At 36.6% G+C, this 18,366-nt stretch overlaps 1 protein-coding gene across 2 annotated transcripts in view; it reads right to left on the bottom strand.

The window, feature by feature from the left end:
• The window catches only part of CPQ (carboxypeptidase Q), a 409,571-nt gene that overhangs the window by 316,758 nt on the left and 74,447 nt on the right, over positions 1-18,366 (bottom strand). For both annotated transcript variants that reach the window (XM_045861077.1, XM_045861078.1), the window contains exon 2: positions 16,149-16,609. In XM_045861077.1, coding sequence (XP_045717033.1) covers positions 16,149-16,578 — 430 coding nt within the window. In that variant the 5' untranslated portion in view covers positions 16,579-16,609. The remainder of the gene's footprint in view (positions 1-16,148; positions 16,610-18,366) is intronic.

Raw genomic sequence — 18,366 nt, 5'->3', positions numbered from 1 at the left:
TTTGAGTCAGAGAGAATGAAAGAGCTGGGGAGAAAGAAAGAGTGAAATAAAGAGACAAATAGAGAGTAAGGCAGAAATAGTGAGTAGAGAGAGTTACAGAGAGAGAGGGGACAAATAACAAAGAGAGATGCAAAGACAAAGAGAAATAAAGATACATAAATAATCATAGCTATTGAGAATCTAAATTTCCTAGTTCTACATGATTAACTTCAATATTAATTATAATTTACCCACAAAATCAGTTATCAAAAAACCTATAGTTATTCTTAGCAACACCATGGATTGGACCTGGAGAGCATTAGTGAAATAATGCTCTCCATGCTAAGAGCTAAGCATGGAGTGAATTCATGCTAAGTGAAATAAGCCAGTCAGAGAAAGACAAGTACCATATGATTTCATTCATATGTAGAATCTAATGAACAAACTAAACTAACATGAAAAATAGAGACAGACTCATAGACAGAGAGCAAGCAGGCTGACAGCTCTGGGCAGTGGGTCAGAGGGTTGGTATGTAGAGAACTGGAGCGAAAAAGAGCAAGAACTCATGGACATGGACAGCAGTGTGGTGACTGAGGGGGATGGAGGTAGAAGAGGGTGTAAAGAGATAAATGATAATGGAAAAAACACAATAAAAGATAAATAATTTTTAAAAAGAAAAAAACCTGTAGTTATTAACCCATGATATGTTGTTAGGATAAAGGAGTCAAAGGGATTAACAAAAGGGAAGGAAAGAATGAAATGTGAGCTGGATAAGGGTGTTTATTGAAAAGGATACCCGAGTACTATCAACCTACACTATTTCATTATCAGGTCTTCAGGGAACATTGTCTATACTTTTAGAATTTCAAAAGAAAACCTCCTCCTGGAAGATTTTCCATAAAATTAAACTTGGATTATCACTAGTATGATCTAAAAGTCTGACTCTATTAAAAGCTATATAAAATAAGTGAAAAAAAAAGATCTCATCCTTGCCTCCAGAAGCTTTGAAACTGAGACAATATATACAAAGATATAAGGGGTAAGGAAAAAAGCAGGTTTACATATGGAAAATAATATAATAATTAATAAATAATTAATAGCAGAATAAGCTGTGTTTTGCATACTCACAACTTGTACCTTACATGAAAATTAAAAAACATGTAAATAAAAGTAAAGTAAAGTTACCTTGTATAAGTTCCTATGTCTGCACTGACCCGCCAATACATTTTACACCTCTTCTGGAAAATGACCTCATTACTTTTAAAATTTGCATTGTTCTGGTTGCTAATGAGTTGGTCTCTTTATATACTTGTTAGCATATAGGCTTCTTCTTCTTTAAACTGCTTATTCAGAAGCTTTGTCCATTTTTCTACTAAGGTTATTGCCTTTTTCTTGTTAATTTCCAATAGTTCATAGTCCACATATTAATCTCATAACAATTTTAGACAGTGTTAACAACTTCTCCCAGCTTGCCATCTGTATCACACCTTTCTTCATGGTATTCTTCAGTGAGTAGAAATTATTAATTCTGATGCAGTCAAATTCAGCAATGTTTTATTTCTTAAGGTTTGTGCTTTTTAATTTGGGTCTGTGTGAGAGTGTGAAGGCATATAGGAGAGGAAAGTGGTGACCCTACTCTTGAGGAAATGGCCAAGAGGGGAAATGGTTGTACCAGGAAGATGTGGGCAGAAAAATCCACCGAGAGGCAAGTTGAAGAAGGAAGGCAATTGGAAAGGTATGACCTGGGGCGACCCTACCACATGTTAGCTGTGTGACCTTCCAGTGAAGCACTGAACCTCCCAGAGCCTGCCATCTGTAATGTGTGATCCCTATATCTCTATCCCAAAAAGGCAATGTAAGTAAAATAATCGGCACAATGACTAGCTTATAATAGACAGGCACTCAATATGGAATGTGAGTTCCTTTGTCCCCTTCCTCCACTCCTGATTCGATGGAGAGAGGGAATTTGCAACCTCTGACACCTCTGATCATATCTTTCAGCTGATTCCATACCCCCAAATTCCAAGTATCATCTGTGGACACAGGCTCTTCAGAGCACTTCTGTTCATAGTGCGATTAGATAGCAGACAAAAATTAAGTCCTGAACAGAACTGTGAAAATGCTATTTTCCTGATGAGACCAAAGGAGGAGAAGACAGGTGCAAATAAGTAATTATCTGACGACAGGAGCTTGTGTGTAAATTTGTTAGCACTAAGAAAAGACTTTCAAAGTATCAGCTATAGAATGGCTGCCTTTGGTGGATGTGCTAGCAGTATGTTGGGAGGCTATTTTAGGTTCCTATAAGATGAGTAGAGTGAGAGTTTAGAATAAACTTACACTGATGCTTTCTAGATTTTCTGATCCACACTGCTTAAGTTTTCAGGAAGAATAGATTATGGTGAACAACCTAATCATGATTTGATTGGTATTCATTTATCCTCTTCTTTCCTATGTGCCTTCACTTCAGATGCAAACCAGAACATTGTTATTTGGGTATGACAGGGTTATAAAAGCCCTGTGGAAATCACATAGAGTTAAACGAAGCTCATTTGCACATTAATGAGTTTTTACATATCCTTTTTAAATGTGTGATATGTCTCACAATTTACCCATCAGATCAATGGATTTTTAATATGCATTTATGAAATACCAGACACAAGTACTAAAGGAGACACAAACATAATAAGTAATATGTGGTTTTTATCCTGCAGTTTTACTCCATAATTTCTCATAAGAAATAACCACATGAACAATCAACTACAATAAATTATGATTATTGTTTAATATAGGCAAACAAATTGTTATGAGAATAGAAATTAAAGACCAATTAAGTTTATTAAGTTTTGGGTTCATAAAAGACTTTAGGAAAAAGACACATTTTAAATGAGTCTTTAAAAATGAGTAGGAATTCTCTAGGCAGAGAAAGGTTGGATTGGATTAAGATTAGGTTTGGAGTTAAGGATAGGTTAGCTAAGGTGTAAGAAGCAAATTTTAAGGCGAGTAGGTATGAACACATCAAGGTAAGAGCAGTTTGGCCCCTGTGGCTGAAGCATAAAGTGTGTGGCTTGGGAAAACACGAGTCTAGAAACAGGCTGTGAACACTTTTTAAAAGGTTGTAAGAATTTAAACTATACTCTGAACAATGGAAAAGATGCTAAGCAATGGAGTGATGTAATGAGATCCATATTTTACAAAGACAATTGAAGCAGCAGTATGGAAATTTGTGAAAACGAGACTGAATTAGGCCCTGGCCCATGTGGCTCAGTTGGCTGAGCATCATCCCACAAACAGAAAGGTCACGGGTTCAATTCCCAGTCAGGGCACACACCTGGATTGCGGGTTCGGTCCCAGGTCAGGGATCATGCAAGAGGCAACCGATTGATGTTTCTCTTTTACATCTATTATTGTTTTCCTCTCTTTTTTGCTCCCTTCCCCTCTCTCTAGAATAAAAGAAAAAAACATTTTAATAAAATGAGACTGGACTTAAGGTCAGTGAGAAGGCAATTAGAACACTGTAGGATGGTGATGCTAGGTCCTGAACTTGGATGTGACAGTGAAGATGGAAAAAAGGAGTCACATGTGACATTTAAGGGTTGGTGAGCAATTGAGTGTGGGAACAAAATAAATGGGAAGGTTTATTTATTCAACATACTTCTTGAAACTTTTCCGTGTTTGAGACACTATGCTAAGGACTAAGGCAGAGTTTCTCAACTGCAGCACTACTGGCGTTTTGGAACAGATAATTATTTATTGAGGGGAGAGGAGAGGCCTTCTCCACACATTGTAGGATATTTAGCAGTATTCCTCTCCTCTGCCCACTAAAAGCAAGGAGCACCCTCTCTCAGTCACAAGGGTCAAAATTGTGTCCAAATATTGCCAAATTTCCCCTGGAGAGCAAAACTGCCCCCTGTTGAGAATTGCTGAAACAGGGATTTCTGACTTAGGAAGCTTATTATCTTGTAGAGACATGCTTATATTATAAGCATATATAGGTACAGAAAAGCAGAAAGAAGGAAGTGGTCAATATGTCTTCGGGGATAAACAAGCATTGAAAAAGTCTCTGTAGAGGAGGAGACATTTGAGCTAAATTATTAAAGATGAGCTTTCTGGGCAGAGGACAAAAACATGAAAGTAAGATACTATATCAGATGTTAGAATTCTGAGGCCCCAAGCATGGGTGCCAGGATGGATAGTAATATTATTAACAAAGAAGAGGAGTAGGAGAAACAGGATGCCAAGTTTGCAGGACTCACAGAACATCCAGTAGTGCTTGGAAATGCAGGTGGAAATCAGGGACATGTATGGACACTTAGAAGTCCTAAGAACAGTGGGTGTTTAAGGCATGGGACTGGATGCTATTACTTAAGGATGATGTTTATCGGCAGAAATTGCCAACATTTAAGAAGAGTCCTGGAAAAGAGATGCATGCAAATAATTAAGAGAGAAACAGTAGAAAGGGGAAAGGAGAACCTACTTTAATTTACATTGCAAACTTGACAATCACCTACATTATTTTTCTTCAGTCTATTTCTGCCCAGGGAGATATGCCCTCACTTCATTTCAGGATTACTTTGCTTATATCTTTTTAGTGCTACTAAATCCACTATAATTCTTCAGCTACAGAGGACTGAATTATTGGTGATGTTACCTCTACTACATAACCAATAGCTATCTCTTTTTACTTAGCTGTTTATTTAATATGCAAAAAAGTCATATTACATCGTTACTAAGAGGCATAATGAAATGAGCACTGTATTGCATATGGACAATTGGCATTCAATATCCATTTCAACCTCCTTTAAATGTGCCTTTATGTCTGTAAAGACTAAAAGACATTTCTTGGGCTTCCTACACTAGGGTTGTAGAAGTAATTTAAGTGTCACCAATTTTATGCACCTGAACAAGAGCTGGAAGGTAGAAAGTAGGTGGAGGCTGTTTCCTCCTGCTTTTGTTGTCTCAGAGATAAGCACAGTTATAAAAATGTCTGAATTTTCTATAGCAGTTTTCTGATAAGCTCCATTACTTAATCTACTTCTCAAGTTCATTCCTGAAAAGCTCAAGTTAAAATCAGCATCATTAACTTTCTCAATCATTCTGCAAACCATTTAACACCCTCTGATATACCCATGTCTGCTTTAGCTTTAAACTACTTAGAGTGGTTCCACGATGAGCATTAACTACCAGTCAATTCTACACATTAAGCTCAGTCTAGTGCTAACTCCACCTCTTCTTTCTTCAATTCCCAGATTATTTCCATAGAGAACAGGCATGAGGTACACAACACTAGGACATGAACCAGCAGAAGTACCAATCAGTGCACAGAGCTCAAAATCCAAAGCTAGCCAGACTGGGACCTTTGGTTTGTAGGTGCAAAGCAGGTCACCCAACAATCTGCGAACCACAGAACACGAGGTGACTGTTCCAAAGTCTGTGAAACTGAGAGTAAGAACTGTTTCTTAGAGCAAGCACTCTGAAAGCAAAGGGAGCATAGATTAGTCAACTTTGTTGTTTTATCATCTTTTAAAAGTACTCAACAGCCAGCTAGTCCTCCTCAAGTATGAAAAATAAATAGGTTATTGAGAAGAAATAAAAAAGGAGGAAATGGATTTGGACCAAACAACAATAAAAGAATTTAAATCTTTGTTATACAATGAGTTGCTATGCATCCCAGAAAATCATTAAGGCACCAATAGAAAAATGAGTAACAAACATTTACAGATAATTTAAAAAAGAAAAATATAAGCAATCAGTAAACCTGTGAAAATATTAACCTCAACAATAAGCAAAGGAATACAGAGTAAACTGATAGTGAAATATCACTCTTAGCCCATCAAACTGGCAAAGATTAGGAAAACTACCCAGTGCACCCGAAGGTCCAGAGATTAGAAAATTAAGATACAACACTAATAGGACAGTAGATGTGTACAGTCTTTCTGGCAAACAACTTAATAAAATGTATCAAGAGTCTCAAAATGTCAACATCTATATTAAAGTTTTAAATAATTAAATACTTAAGTAATTACTTAAATAAGTGTATTAAATAATTAAATATTTAAGTATTTGCATTGTATTATAAATAATTCATAGTATATATGATGTTACACATATTCTACTACATTAGCATCTTAAGTAATTAAAAATATTAAGACTGAAAAAATTGGTTTCTATGAATTTTATTGACATTCTTTATAACTACAGGAGCAGTTTTTTTAAGTATATTATACTGATTATGCTATTAGAATTGTCCCATTTTTTTCTGTCCTTTAATCCCCTCTGCCCTGCATCCCCCCTCCTGCCAGCATTTCCCCCACTTAGATCATGTCCATGGGTCGTACATATAATAAGTTCTTTGGTTTCTCCATTTCCTATACTATTCTGAACCTCCCCCTATGTGTCTTGTACCTACCAATTATGCTTCTAATTCCCTGTACCTTTTCCCCTATTTCCGGGCCCCCCCCACCCCCGCTCCCTCTCTGCTGATAATCCTCCATGTGATCTCCATTTCTGTAATTCCATCCCTGTTCTAGTTATTTGCTTAGTTTGTTTTTGTTTTTGTTTTTGTGTTTTAGATTCAGTTGTTGACAGTTGTGAGTTTGTTGTTATTTTACTGTTCATAGTTTTGACCTTCTTTCTCTTAGATAAGTCCCTTTAACATTTCACATAATAAGGGCTTAGTAATGATGAACTCCTTTAACTTGACTTTATCTGGGAAGCACTTTATCTGCCCTTCCATTCCAAATGATAGCTTTGCTGGATAGAATAATCTTGGACATAGGTCCTCGCCTTTCATGTCTTTGAATGCTTCCTTCTAGTCCCTTCTTGCCAACAAGGTTTCTTTTGAGAAATCAGCTAACAGTCTTATGGAAATTCCTTTGTAGGTAACTCTCTCCTTTTGCTGCTTTTAAGATTCTTTCCTTATCTTTAGTCTTGGTTAATTTAATTATGATTTGTCTTGGTGTGTTCCTCCTTGGGTCCCATTTCTTTGAGACTCCAGCTTCCTGGACTTCCTGGAGGTTTATTTCCTTTCTCAGATTGGGGAAGTTTTCCTTCATTATTTTTTCAAACAAGTCTTCAATTTCTTGCTCTTTCTCTTCTCCTTCTGATACCCCTATGATTCAGATGTTGGAATGTTTAAAGTTGTCCCAGAGGTTCCTAAGCCTCTCCTCATTTTTTTTTTCAATTCTTATTTCTTCATTCTGTTCTGGTCGAATGTTTATTTCTTCCTTCAGTTCCAAATCATTGATTTCAGTCCCAGTTTCCTTTCCTTCACTGTCAGTTTCCTTTATATTTTTCTTCATTTCATTTTGCATAGCCTTCACACCTTCCTCTATTTTGCCCATACTCAATCATTTCTATGAGTATACTGATTACCAGTGTTTTAAAATCTGCATCTGATAGATTGGCTATCTTACAGGAGCAGTTTCAAAACTATTTTTTAGAATCCTCTTAAGTCTTCCTAAATTATCCCAATGAACCCTCTTTTTCTGCTATTTATCAAAAAACATAAAAACCTCTCCTTTAAAGCTCTATTCTTACATCTGTATTAAAGGATTTTTATAGCCATGTTATTTTAAATAGGAGGGAAAAGGGAAATAATCTAGATTCCAATAACAGAGCTTTGGTTATGTTAATTGTTGTATATTTAAATTTTGTGACCATGAAAATTTTTGAAAGGATATTTATTACTATGTGGGCAATGTTTGTGATATATGGCATTAAAGGACACAAATATATGCAATTTAATCTCAAATTTATATAATGAAACTATAGGTGCATATGGAAATATTGGAGGAAAAATTAACATGCTACTACTCTGGAGGAAAAGATCACAGATGATTTTACTATTTTCACATTTGTGTATGTGCTTTCTGTAATGAGCAGGTTGACAACATCATCAATATGTAGACTGAAGCAATGTTTATTTCATTATTACAAGTGACTAACACTCTGAGAAAAGAGTTGCCTTAAAATGTGTACAATTCCTCAAACATGAAAGAATAATGACTCTGTATTGAGTAAGCACTAGATGCTGAGAAGAGAGAGAAATGGATACATTTATACAGTACTTCAGGGGGGTCCCAAACTAATAGAAAATACACAGTTTGTAACACATACTATTTTGGGACTAGTACTTCCATAGAGACATCAGTCTCTAAAAAAGATTAATTAAGTACTCAGAGATCTGCTGTATGGGTTTAGACAAGATCCACTGAGTTATATGTATTGAGGAAAAGCAGCAACATTCTGCCCAAGTTCTTCTTTCTTGCCCACATGCCAGCCTCTCCTCTATTTGGCTACTGATTCTCATTGTTTTACTCAGTCCATTTAAATCTGATGTCTGCTGTGTTATGTCGGGATTGACTGGAGTTATACTTTCTCCTGTCTTACTTTTAAGTTTTGCTCAGCATCTCATCTTACTTGGCTTGCTTGTATATCTGTCTTCTTCCAACTCTCCACAGATAGCTCACAGAGCCCTAACCCTGACATAAATAAACTAACACATACTATAATACTCAAGTCTAGAATGGAAAAGTTAAAAATATTACCTTTGGTTACATAAGCAATCTGCACTGTAGCATACACCTGGGAGAATCCTGCTCTCATGAACTCTAGCTTCACTGACCACTTGTGAATTCTCATAAAGACCTCAGCCTTTTCAATCTGGAAGAGACCTGACAGATTCTTATTCCAGCCAACTCTCATTTTACAGGTGACAAAATCAAGATCCACAGAGATTAAATGACTAGACTAAGGTCACACAGCTGCTAGTTGACTAAACCAAGGGATACAATATGGGTTTCCTAGGAGATGAACTATGTGGCACACTACCTGCACCTAGAAGCCTCTTTATGCTGATTTCACAGTATCTCCTGAGGGAATTTTTACACACCTGGTCCTGCCTAACTCTCCAGTCTCCTCAGAGCTGAAAATAGTCCAGTTGCCAGACAACTGTTTATCTACTTGGAGCCCCAGGGAGTGAGGAGTGAGGTGAAAGTGAGTCTTGGATCACCACAATAGATTCCAGCGAGTAAACTTCACTTCCCCTGGGTGTTGAAGGCCCCAGGAGCAATCAGTAACTTGGCTTGGTTTTCAATACCAGGCAGAAAGCCAGGGAAGAGCAGGCCCAGATACAGAATTAAAAATGAGCAGAAGAAAGAAATGAGAAAACATCCCCCCAAAGATGCAAATATCAATATATTTTGCCATCACAGTGCAGGTATCAGCAGCTTTTGAGACACATCTGCTTCAGTCAGGTGGCTAAAAAGGAAAATACTATAAATTAAATAACATTAAAATGTTTGTGTGTGAAGCAATATAGTCTGATGACCAAAAGCACAAACTCTGGAGCTGACAGTTGTTCATGCCCGAACTTGGCCTCTTACAAGCTGTACACAAGTAAGCAAACTACCTAACCTCTTACAGTCTGGTTTTCTCATATGGAAAAAAACTGTAGACCTTTTAAGGCTTAAATAAAAAAGAAAGAATATATATACACACACACTGCTGCTTAACGTAGATTAGTGTATAACAGGAGGCAATTAAAAAAATCATGGTCGACATTATAGAACTTAGGCTAAGGGGCTTCCTGATACCTTAGAGGACTCTATTGCCTATTCACGCAGCCTCAGAGAGATCAAAGCTCACCATTACAGTGGTACTTCCAGAATGGTAGAGTGAGAAACTTGGCTGATGACTCCTACAAAACATTTAACTGGGAAAAATCACTTTTTAAAAATCACTTAAAATCTCTCAAAATTGTCCTAAGGACATACAAATGGAGAAATATTCATTCAAGAAAAACTACTAAATCTGAGTTAGAATAACAACAGTCTGTAGTGCTTGGGCCATGACCTGCTTCCTTCTCCCACTCCCAGGTCCATGTTACGAAAACCCTATCATGGGCACTCAACTACAAAAGGACTAAAGTCCCATTCCTCAACCCAGCCCCTACTTGTATGATAGAAACCCTACCTCAAGTGTAGCCATCAGGAATACTGGGGCTCTGATCACCCTTGTCTCAGCCCACTCACATGCAGAGGTTCCACATTGGGAAAGACAGGCTGAGAAGACCAGGAGGTACCACTCTCCATACCTAGCACCTGCTAGAGATATCAATCTTAGAGCAGCAGGCCACTATCTCTGTGCCTGCCTCCTGGGAAGTAGCACAGAAGTTCTCCCAGGGAGGAAGCAGGTGAGGAAGATGAAGAGCTTTTCAGCTCTTAACCAGTTAGTGACTTTATTTGGGGGAGAACTTAGAGAATTCCATATTTATGGTATTTTGAAAACAATGGAGAGGTTGGTAGAAAGAAATTAAGGAATTAAGGGGTTGTAGGTAGTTTCATGATACTACTAGCAATAAGCAAAATGGCAGAGCATTTACAAGTTTAACAGAAAAAAAGCAAGGAAAGAAACAATCAAGAGAAGCCCTCCTGAGACATAGTAAACCCTGACAATTGCAAAGCCATGTACATGTTCCTACTTGGAAACAATTAAAACAGAACATGGGTCAGACTTGAAAACACTTCCTAAGTTGCACACAGATCCATCAACAAAAGGCAAAGCTTCACTGGAAAAAGGGGCATAGGCAAAACCCTTGACCAAACACCAGCTGCAAAATAAGCTATCCTGACCCAGGGGAAATTATTATTAGGTCAAGCTTAATAATACAATTACATGCATCCTACTTAACATGCTATAATGCCAAGTCTGTGCCCTCTCAGATTGATTAGAGAGGAAACTTCCAAGCTACCAGGCCCTGGCTGAACTTGGGGCAAAAACAAAAATTCCCTGAGTTTTAATAATAGCCCCTAAGCAACATAAACTTCCAATGGTAAAGGGTAAAAGTATAACAGGCTAAGGGAACTGAAGCACAAGTGTTGACCAATAGGTGGCTTATGTAGACCCAGCAGTGACTCCGAGGGAGCCAGGTGAAAGTAAAAATAAGGGAAAATAAAAGCACTCTTTAGAATTTAGACATTAGAATTTGTACACTGTGAGGGAAACAGACTTCACAGAGTTAGTACAACAGTCATTAAACAAATAAAGGACAAAACAAAGAACAAAAATAACATCAACCTCCAGTGGGTGAGAGAGGAGAATGGAGAAGAATCAATATCTAGAGTAGCTAGAATATATTATACAAAAACTTCAATTTTCAACAACAAAAAAACTTAAACATGAAAAGAAAAAAGAAAATGTAACTCATTCCAGGAAAAAGCAGGCAATAGAAACTGCATTTGAGAGGGTCCAGCTATCAAACCTATCAGATAAAGACTTCAAACAGTTATTATATTATGTTCAGGAAACTCAAATAAAACATTCTTAAAGAATTAAAACAGGTATGATCACAATGTCCCATCAAATAGACAATATCAATAAAGAGATAGAAATTATTTAAAAAATGGAAATTCTGAAGCTGAAAAGTATAATAACTGAAGAGAAAAACTCAGTAGAGGGGCTCAATAGTATATTTTAGCTAGTGTAAAAAATATTCAATAAACTTGATGATAGATTATTACAGGTTATACATTCAGAAGAACATAGAAAGAGAAAAAAGGAGAAAAATGAGCAGAACCTCAGAGAAATGGAAGACACCATTAAGTGCACCAACATACTCACAATGGAAGTACAACAAAAAGAAGAAGAAGAAGAGAACAACAACAAAAAAGACATAGATATGTTTCTAGAAATAATAGCTGAAAAGTTCCCAAATTAATGAAAAACATTAACCTACACATCCATAAAGCTAAACAACCTAAAAGTAAAATAAAAGCAAAGAGGTTCACACCTATATACGTCAGAATCAAAATGCTGAACACCAAGCATAAAAAGAAAATCTTGAAATCAGTAAGAGAAAATGACTCATCAAATAGAAGGGAACCCCAATAACAGTTACAGCTGACTTCTCATCAGAAACAATGGAAGCCACAGGACAATGAGATGACAGGTTGAAATTTTTGAAAGTAAAAAAAAAATGGCAACCAAAAATCACATGCCAGTGAAACTGCTTCAAAAATAAAAATTACATAAAGAAGTAAAGATAGAAGCCATGAGAATTTTCTGCTAGCAGATCTGTTCTGAAAAAATAAATAAATAAATAAATGGAGTTCTTCAGGCTGAAAGCAAGTGACACCAAACAGTAATTGGGATCCATATCCTAATAAAAAATAATAAGAAGAAAATAATATAAATAGCTGTATGCCAACAAAATATATAACTTGGCTAAAATGAATAAATTTCTAGAAAGACACAAACTACTAAAACTGACTCAAGAAAAAATAGAAAATTTGAATAGACCTACAATATGAAAAGGTATTGAATTAGTAATTAATCTTTCCACAAACAAACAAACAAAAAACAACCCAGGCCCAGATGGCTTCACTAGTGAACTCTACCACAAACTTAAAGAATTAATGTCAATCTTTCACAAACTATTCAAAAAATAAGAGAAGGTAATACTTTCTTACTGATTCTTTGAGATCAGAATTATCCTGATACCAAACCAGACAGAAATCTCACACAAAAAATAAAACTACACACCAATATCCCTTATGAATATAGATGTAAAACTATTCAACAAAATACTAGCAAGTTGAATTTGCTAAAAAGAGTATATACCATAACCAAGTAGGACTTATCCTAGAAATGCAAGGTGGGTTTAACATCTGAAAATTGGTTAATGTAATACACTAGATTCAATGGGGAAGAATAGTCTTTTCAACAGATAATTGAGACAACTGAATAATTATATGCAAAAAACTGAAGTTGGATTCCTACCTCATGCAATATACAAATGTCAGCTCACAGACCTAATAAGTGCTATAACTTTAAAACTCTGAGAATAAAATATAAAAATAAATCTTTGTGACCTTGGGTTAGGTAATGGTTTCTTACATAAGACCAGAAGTACAAGCAATGAAAAACAACTTAGATAAATTGTATTGAATAAAGAACTACCACTGAGAAAATGAAAAGACTAACCATATAATAGAAGATTAGTAAATCATATTCTAATCAGGGACATGTATCCAAATACATGAAGAGCTTTTATAATTCTAAAAATTCAAATAACCCATGACAATAAAAATTTGGCAAAGGATTTCAATAGACATTTCTCCAAAGATATACAAAAGGCCAATAAAAATATGGAAGGATGCTCAACATCATTAGTCATCAAGAAAATGTATACCAAAAATGCAATATCACTTCATAACCCACTAGGATAGCTATGACTGAAAATATAGATGATAGCCCTGGCTGGTGTAGCTCAGTGGATTGAGTGCAGGCTGCAAATCAAAGGATCACTGGTTTGATTCCCAGTCAGGGTACATGCCTGAGTTGCAGGCCAGGTCCCCAGTAGGGGACACATGAGAGGCAACCAGACATTGATGTTTCTCTCCCTCTCTTTTTCCTTCCCTTCCCTGTTTTTAAAAATAAATAAATAAAATCTTTAAAAAATATGTAGATGATAACTAGTTTTGGAAAGTATCTATAAAATTTTATTATATTAGTGGAAATGTGAAATTGTGCAGCCACTTTTGAAAAGTTTGGCAGTTCTTCAAAAAGTTAAATGTAGAGTTACCATGTGGCCCAGCAATTCTACTCCTTGATATACATGGTCTCTCTGGAAAAAATCCAGCCATTGTTAATATAATGAGAATGGTTTGTGTGACATCGATGTAACCTGGTGGCTAAGGAGAGTGGACTGGAACAAACATGTATGAAAAATGATGACTTCACTTCACTAGTCAGTGCAGGTGGTAGATGCTATTGAGTGAATGTGTACTGTGTGGCTGTCACATTCAAAATTACTGAGTAGAGCAATGAATCTACATCAAATTTTGTATTAAGCTTGAATATTTCACCGCAGAAGCCATTTGGATGATTCAGAAGGCCACAGCTATGGGCAACTGGTGATTGGCAGCTTCATCACAACAATGCACCCACTCATGCATTGTGTTTCATGCAGAATTTTTTGTGAAACATCTAATCACCCAGGTGACTCAGCTCCCCTACAGCCCAGATTTGGTACCCTGTGACTTCTGGCTTTTCCCAAAACTAAAATCACCTTAGAAAGGGAGGAGATTTCAGACCATCAATGAGATTCAGGAAAATACAGGGCAAGTGATGGCAATTGAGTGTGAGGACCCAAAGTGCCTACTTTGAAGGGGACTAAGACATCATTGTCCTGTGTACAATGTTTCTTATATCTTCTTCAACAAATGTCTTTATTTTTCATATTACATGTCTGGATACTTTCTGTACAGACCTTGTATACCCAAGAGAAATGAAGCCTATATCTATAATAAAACTTACATGTAAATGTTTATAGCAGCATTATTCATAATAGCCAAAAGGTAAAAAAACAAAATAAAAAACCCCACAAATGTTTAACAACTGATGAAAGGGTAAAAGTGGTATATAATCATAAAGTGGAATATTATTCAGCAATAAAAATGAATTGAGTACTGATTCATTCTATAACAAGGATGAAAGAAAACCTTATGCTTCGTGAAAGAATCCATCTACAAAAGACCACATAGTGGTCTTTTAGTGAATTATTCCATTCATACAACGTATTCAGAACAGGCAAATCCACAAAGACAGAGAGCCTGAGGCTTAGGAGGGTTTTGGGGAGGGATGGAGAGTAACTGCTAATCAGTTTCTTTTGGGGCTGATAAAAATGGTCTATAATTACATGGTTGTGGTGGTTGCAACATCCTGTCAATATGCTAAAAAGCACTGAACTGTCTATTTTAAATTGGTGAATATTATGGTATATGAATCATACCTCAAAAAAAAGATGATTAAATATAACCTGACGATCTAACTGAGAAAGAGGGGACAACACACACTTTGGAGAAAGAGTGGGAGCTGAGGAAGGGGATTCGGCAACTATGACGAGCAAATGCAGTATTTCGTGACATGAGCTGGCATCTGAGAAACTGGCATCAGATTGTGATGACACAAATGTTTAATTGCATCCTTAACCTTTCCATATTTGCCACCAACAGTTTTCACTCTCTCACATCCTTAGAGTCTTCGCTATCTCACAGTTGCTGAGTGTTTTCTGTTTACTGCCCTTTCCATTATATGCTTCTGACATTCCAAATGCTTTATTTAGTGCAGAATATCTCAACTCATCCCCATTGACATTTTGAGCCAGAAAACTCCTCATTGTGGGAGACTTTCCCGTGAATTGTAGGTTGTTCAGCATCCCTGGCCTCTACCCACTAGATGCCAGTAGTACTCCCTCACGCAAGCACTGACCATCAGAAAGGTCTCCAGACGATGTACAATGTCCCCTGTGGCTCAAAATTGCCCCCGGTTGTATGTATTCAGGGCAGGGGCACTGGTCTAGCTTGTATTTATGTAATCTGAAAAAGTTATGCTAAAAATAAATGAGCTTCCCCAGACAGTGAGGGGGTGGAGGGGAGCCTGACCACCTAATTCTCTTTTGGGTCTTTCTGCTGGCATTAGACAAGGTTAAATGTTTCTAAAAACTTTTTGGAGAAGGTCAACTAGTTTCTATACACTAGCTCCTCTGCCATGGATAAAAGTCCATGAATACAGTCAAGACCAACTGATAGCTCACTGCTGACTGGTGCTAACTATACCTCTAATCCAGGCATTTATTTTGTCCAGTGAAGCTGAGCCCATGTGGTAATAAGAAAAGGTAGAACTCTACCCTGGATAATTCCTCCTATTAGAGGAATCAATTCAGTGTGCAAAGTTCTGCTCCCTATCTCACTAAATCTAAGAAATTCTGCACACTGAAGCCACCTGGAAGAAGTCATAGTTTTTCTATCCTATTAACATACCTCAGTTTTCTGCAGAATAATATTAATGTTATACTAGATAAAAATTATCAAGTTATAAGACTGACATATCGCATACAAATACCTATATTTTCTTCATTTAAAAAGTGACCCTACACAATCAAATTTCTTTTAAAAAGTAACAGAAGGAAGAAAGGGAGAGAAGGAACAGGGAAGAAACAAGAATGTAATAGTAGAGAACTTGTTAATCCGATGGAATAGGAAATGGTTACATTTTCTTTCTTATCACCCAAGTTATAACACAAATCCTGTGCACCGTAATAAATTAGGTCAGATGACATTAGTTTTATAAAATACACAGCAAACAGGCTTGAAAAAAACAAGTGATACCTTCTGGGGGAGTCCCGATGCTGCTTCCAAGGCCCAAAATAGCCATCTTGTGCATCCTGGGCTCCAGCATCACAGCAGACTCTTCTCCCCTTTCCCAGTGGGGTATTTTGACAGGCTCCAGGTGGACATTCTCCAGCCCGTCTTCCTTTAGGTTTTGGTACATGATTTGAATGGCTTTTTCTAGATTCTTGGAGCCACTTAATCTGGGTCCAACAGTATCAACCAGAACTGCCAATCGCTCATAGGACCTGTTCTGGGCTTTACCATAAACAGCAAGGTCTATGATTGCTTTAGCAACATCTCCATAGTGGGCTATTTCTTCTTTTATTTCTTCAAAAGTCCTATGAGAGGTGTCATTCCTGTATATAGCTTTGCCAGAGCTCAAAAATAAAAGGTGAATGCCAACAAATGTGAAGAGAAGAAATTTCATTTTTTCCAGGTTGCTTTCTTCCTAAAATAATCTATGTAAATAAGAAACATGTTTTAGGAAAAGATTCTCACAATTATCTGCCCATAACCCAAAGACTGTTTTTAAAACAGGACTGCCCACCCCACCTTCCACCATCAAATTCAGGTCCATAACTTCAAAGAATGAAGAAATAAAGAAGAGCCTGGCTGGTGTAGCTCAGTGGATTGAGCATGGGCCACGAACCAAGGGTTGCTGCTTTGATTCTCAGTCTGGGCACATGCCTGAGTAGCAGGCCAGGTCCCCAACGGGGGCCATGTGAGAGGCAAACACACATTGTGTTCCTCTTGCCTCTCTTTCTCCCTCTCTTCCCCTCTGTCTAAAAATAAATAAATAAATTTTTTTAAAAAGAAGAAGAAATTACTGGTCTTATTAATAAGGCAGCATTTATTAAAAGCGATACTGTACATAGAGAACCCTAAAGATTCCACCAAAAAAAATATTTAAACCAATAATGAATTCAGTAAAGTAGCAGGATACAAAATTCATATTCAGAAATTGGTTGCATTTTTACAGACCAATGAAGAGCTATCAGAGAGGGAAACTAAGAAAACAATCCCATTTATAAATGCATCACAAAATAAAATAAAATACCTAGGGATAAATTTAAACAAAGAGGTAAAAGACCTGTATAGAAATTGAATAAGATACTAATAAATGGAAGTATACACCATGCTGTTGGATAGGAAGAATTAACATTGCTAAAATATTCATTTATCCAAAGCTGTTTTCCTTTTGTTGTAACTATTTACATGCATAGATTCTTGGTTTCTACAGTGACCATAATAATGCTTGTTTTTAAAAGCTAAATTTTATTAAGCAATCAAAATATTTCACCAGATTGCAATTTATTCTTGAAATTGCAATTTTCCAATGTACTGTTAGTATTAAAAAAAAGGTTACTAAGCCATCTATTAATTAAGACTAACCACATGTATCTACTTCTCATTAAAAATTCTCTAAGCAAACATTCATTAACGATTTCACAGTACATTTCTAGTGATGGATGGGAATGGTATAAATGACAGCATTGTGGAGATACAAGAGAGCTTAGGGATCCTAGTCCATACCCATGCTTTTTAGAAAGTTAATCAAGGCTTTTGTTGTGATTCCCAGGCAGCAGATAAACCAGCAGCTACAATCAACCAGGTAACTGGAGCAACTAGCACAGACTTCCCGAAGGATTAAGAATTGTTTTCTTAGAAGAAACTGTGTGCATTTACACATAATAGAAACCCATAAAGAATACCCAAATGCAGTCTGAGAAGCAAATAACTATAATAAAATATCTGTACTCAAGTAGACTCATACATAGAGTCACATGAGAAGACAGAATAGAACAAAAGGAATCATGAAAAGCTCTAGAGAAAACACATGTCACAACCGCCCCCAAGCACAGCGGAGGGAAGGAGCGGCGCACCCCTCCTCGGGATCACAGAGACACCATCCGCAGTCTCCGTCTGGTTTACACGTGTGTTCAGAAAATAACAGTGCCTAAGTCTATCCTTGTTACATCTTTTTGCATGTATTTCCATTGAATTATTGAATAACCTGCCATTTTGATAAGGATACTTGATGTCTCCAAACATAATCAGTTAAATTAATTTTGACGCAAAAATGATAGAAATACTTTAAAACAAAAACTGCTATGTATTGCACTCTGAATAACTTACCTACACTGTATTTTCAAACCCCACAAATGCAATAAATGCTTCTTTTTAAAAAGTAGGTTAGTTTAAAAGATGATGGTGT

Source organism: Phyllostomus hastatus, unplaced genomic scaffold (assembly GCF_019186645.2).
Source record: "Phyllostomus hastatus isolate PE091 unplaced genomic scaffold, TTU_PhHast_1.1 phas_scaffold_21, whole genome shotgun sequence".
Taxonomy (NCBI): Eukaryota; Metazoa; Chordata; class Mammalia; order Chiroptera; family Phyllostomidae; genus Phyllostomus; species Phyllostomus hastatus.
This window is presented reverse-complemented; position numbering and strand designations above follow the sequence as displayed.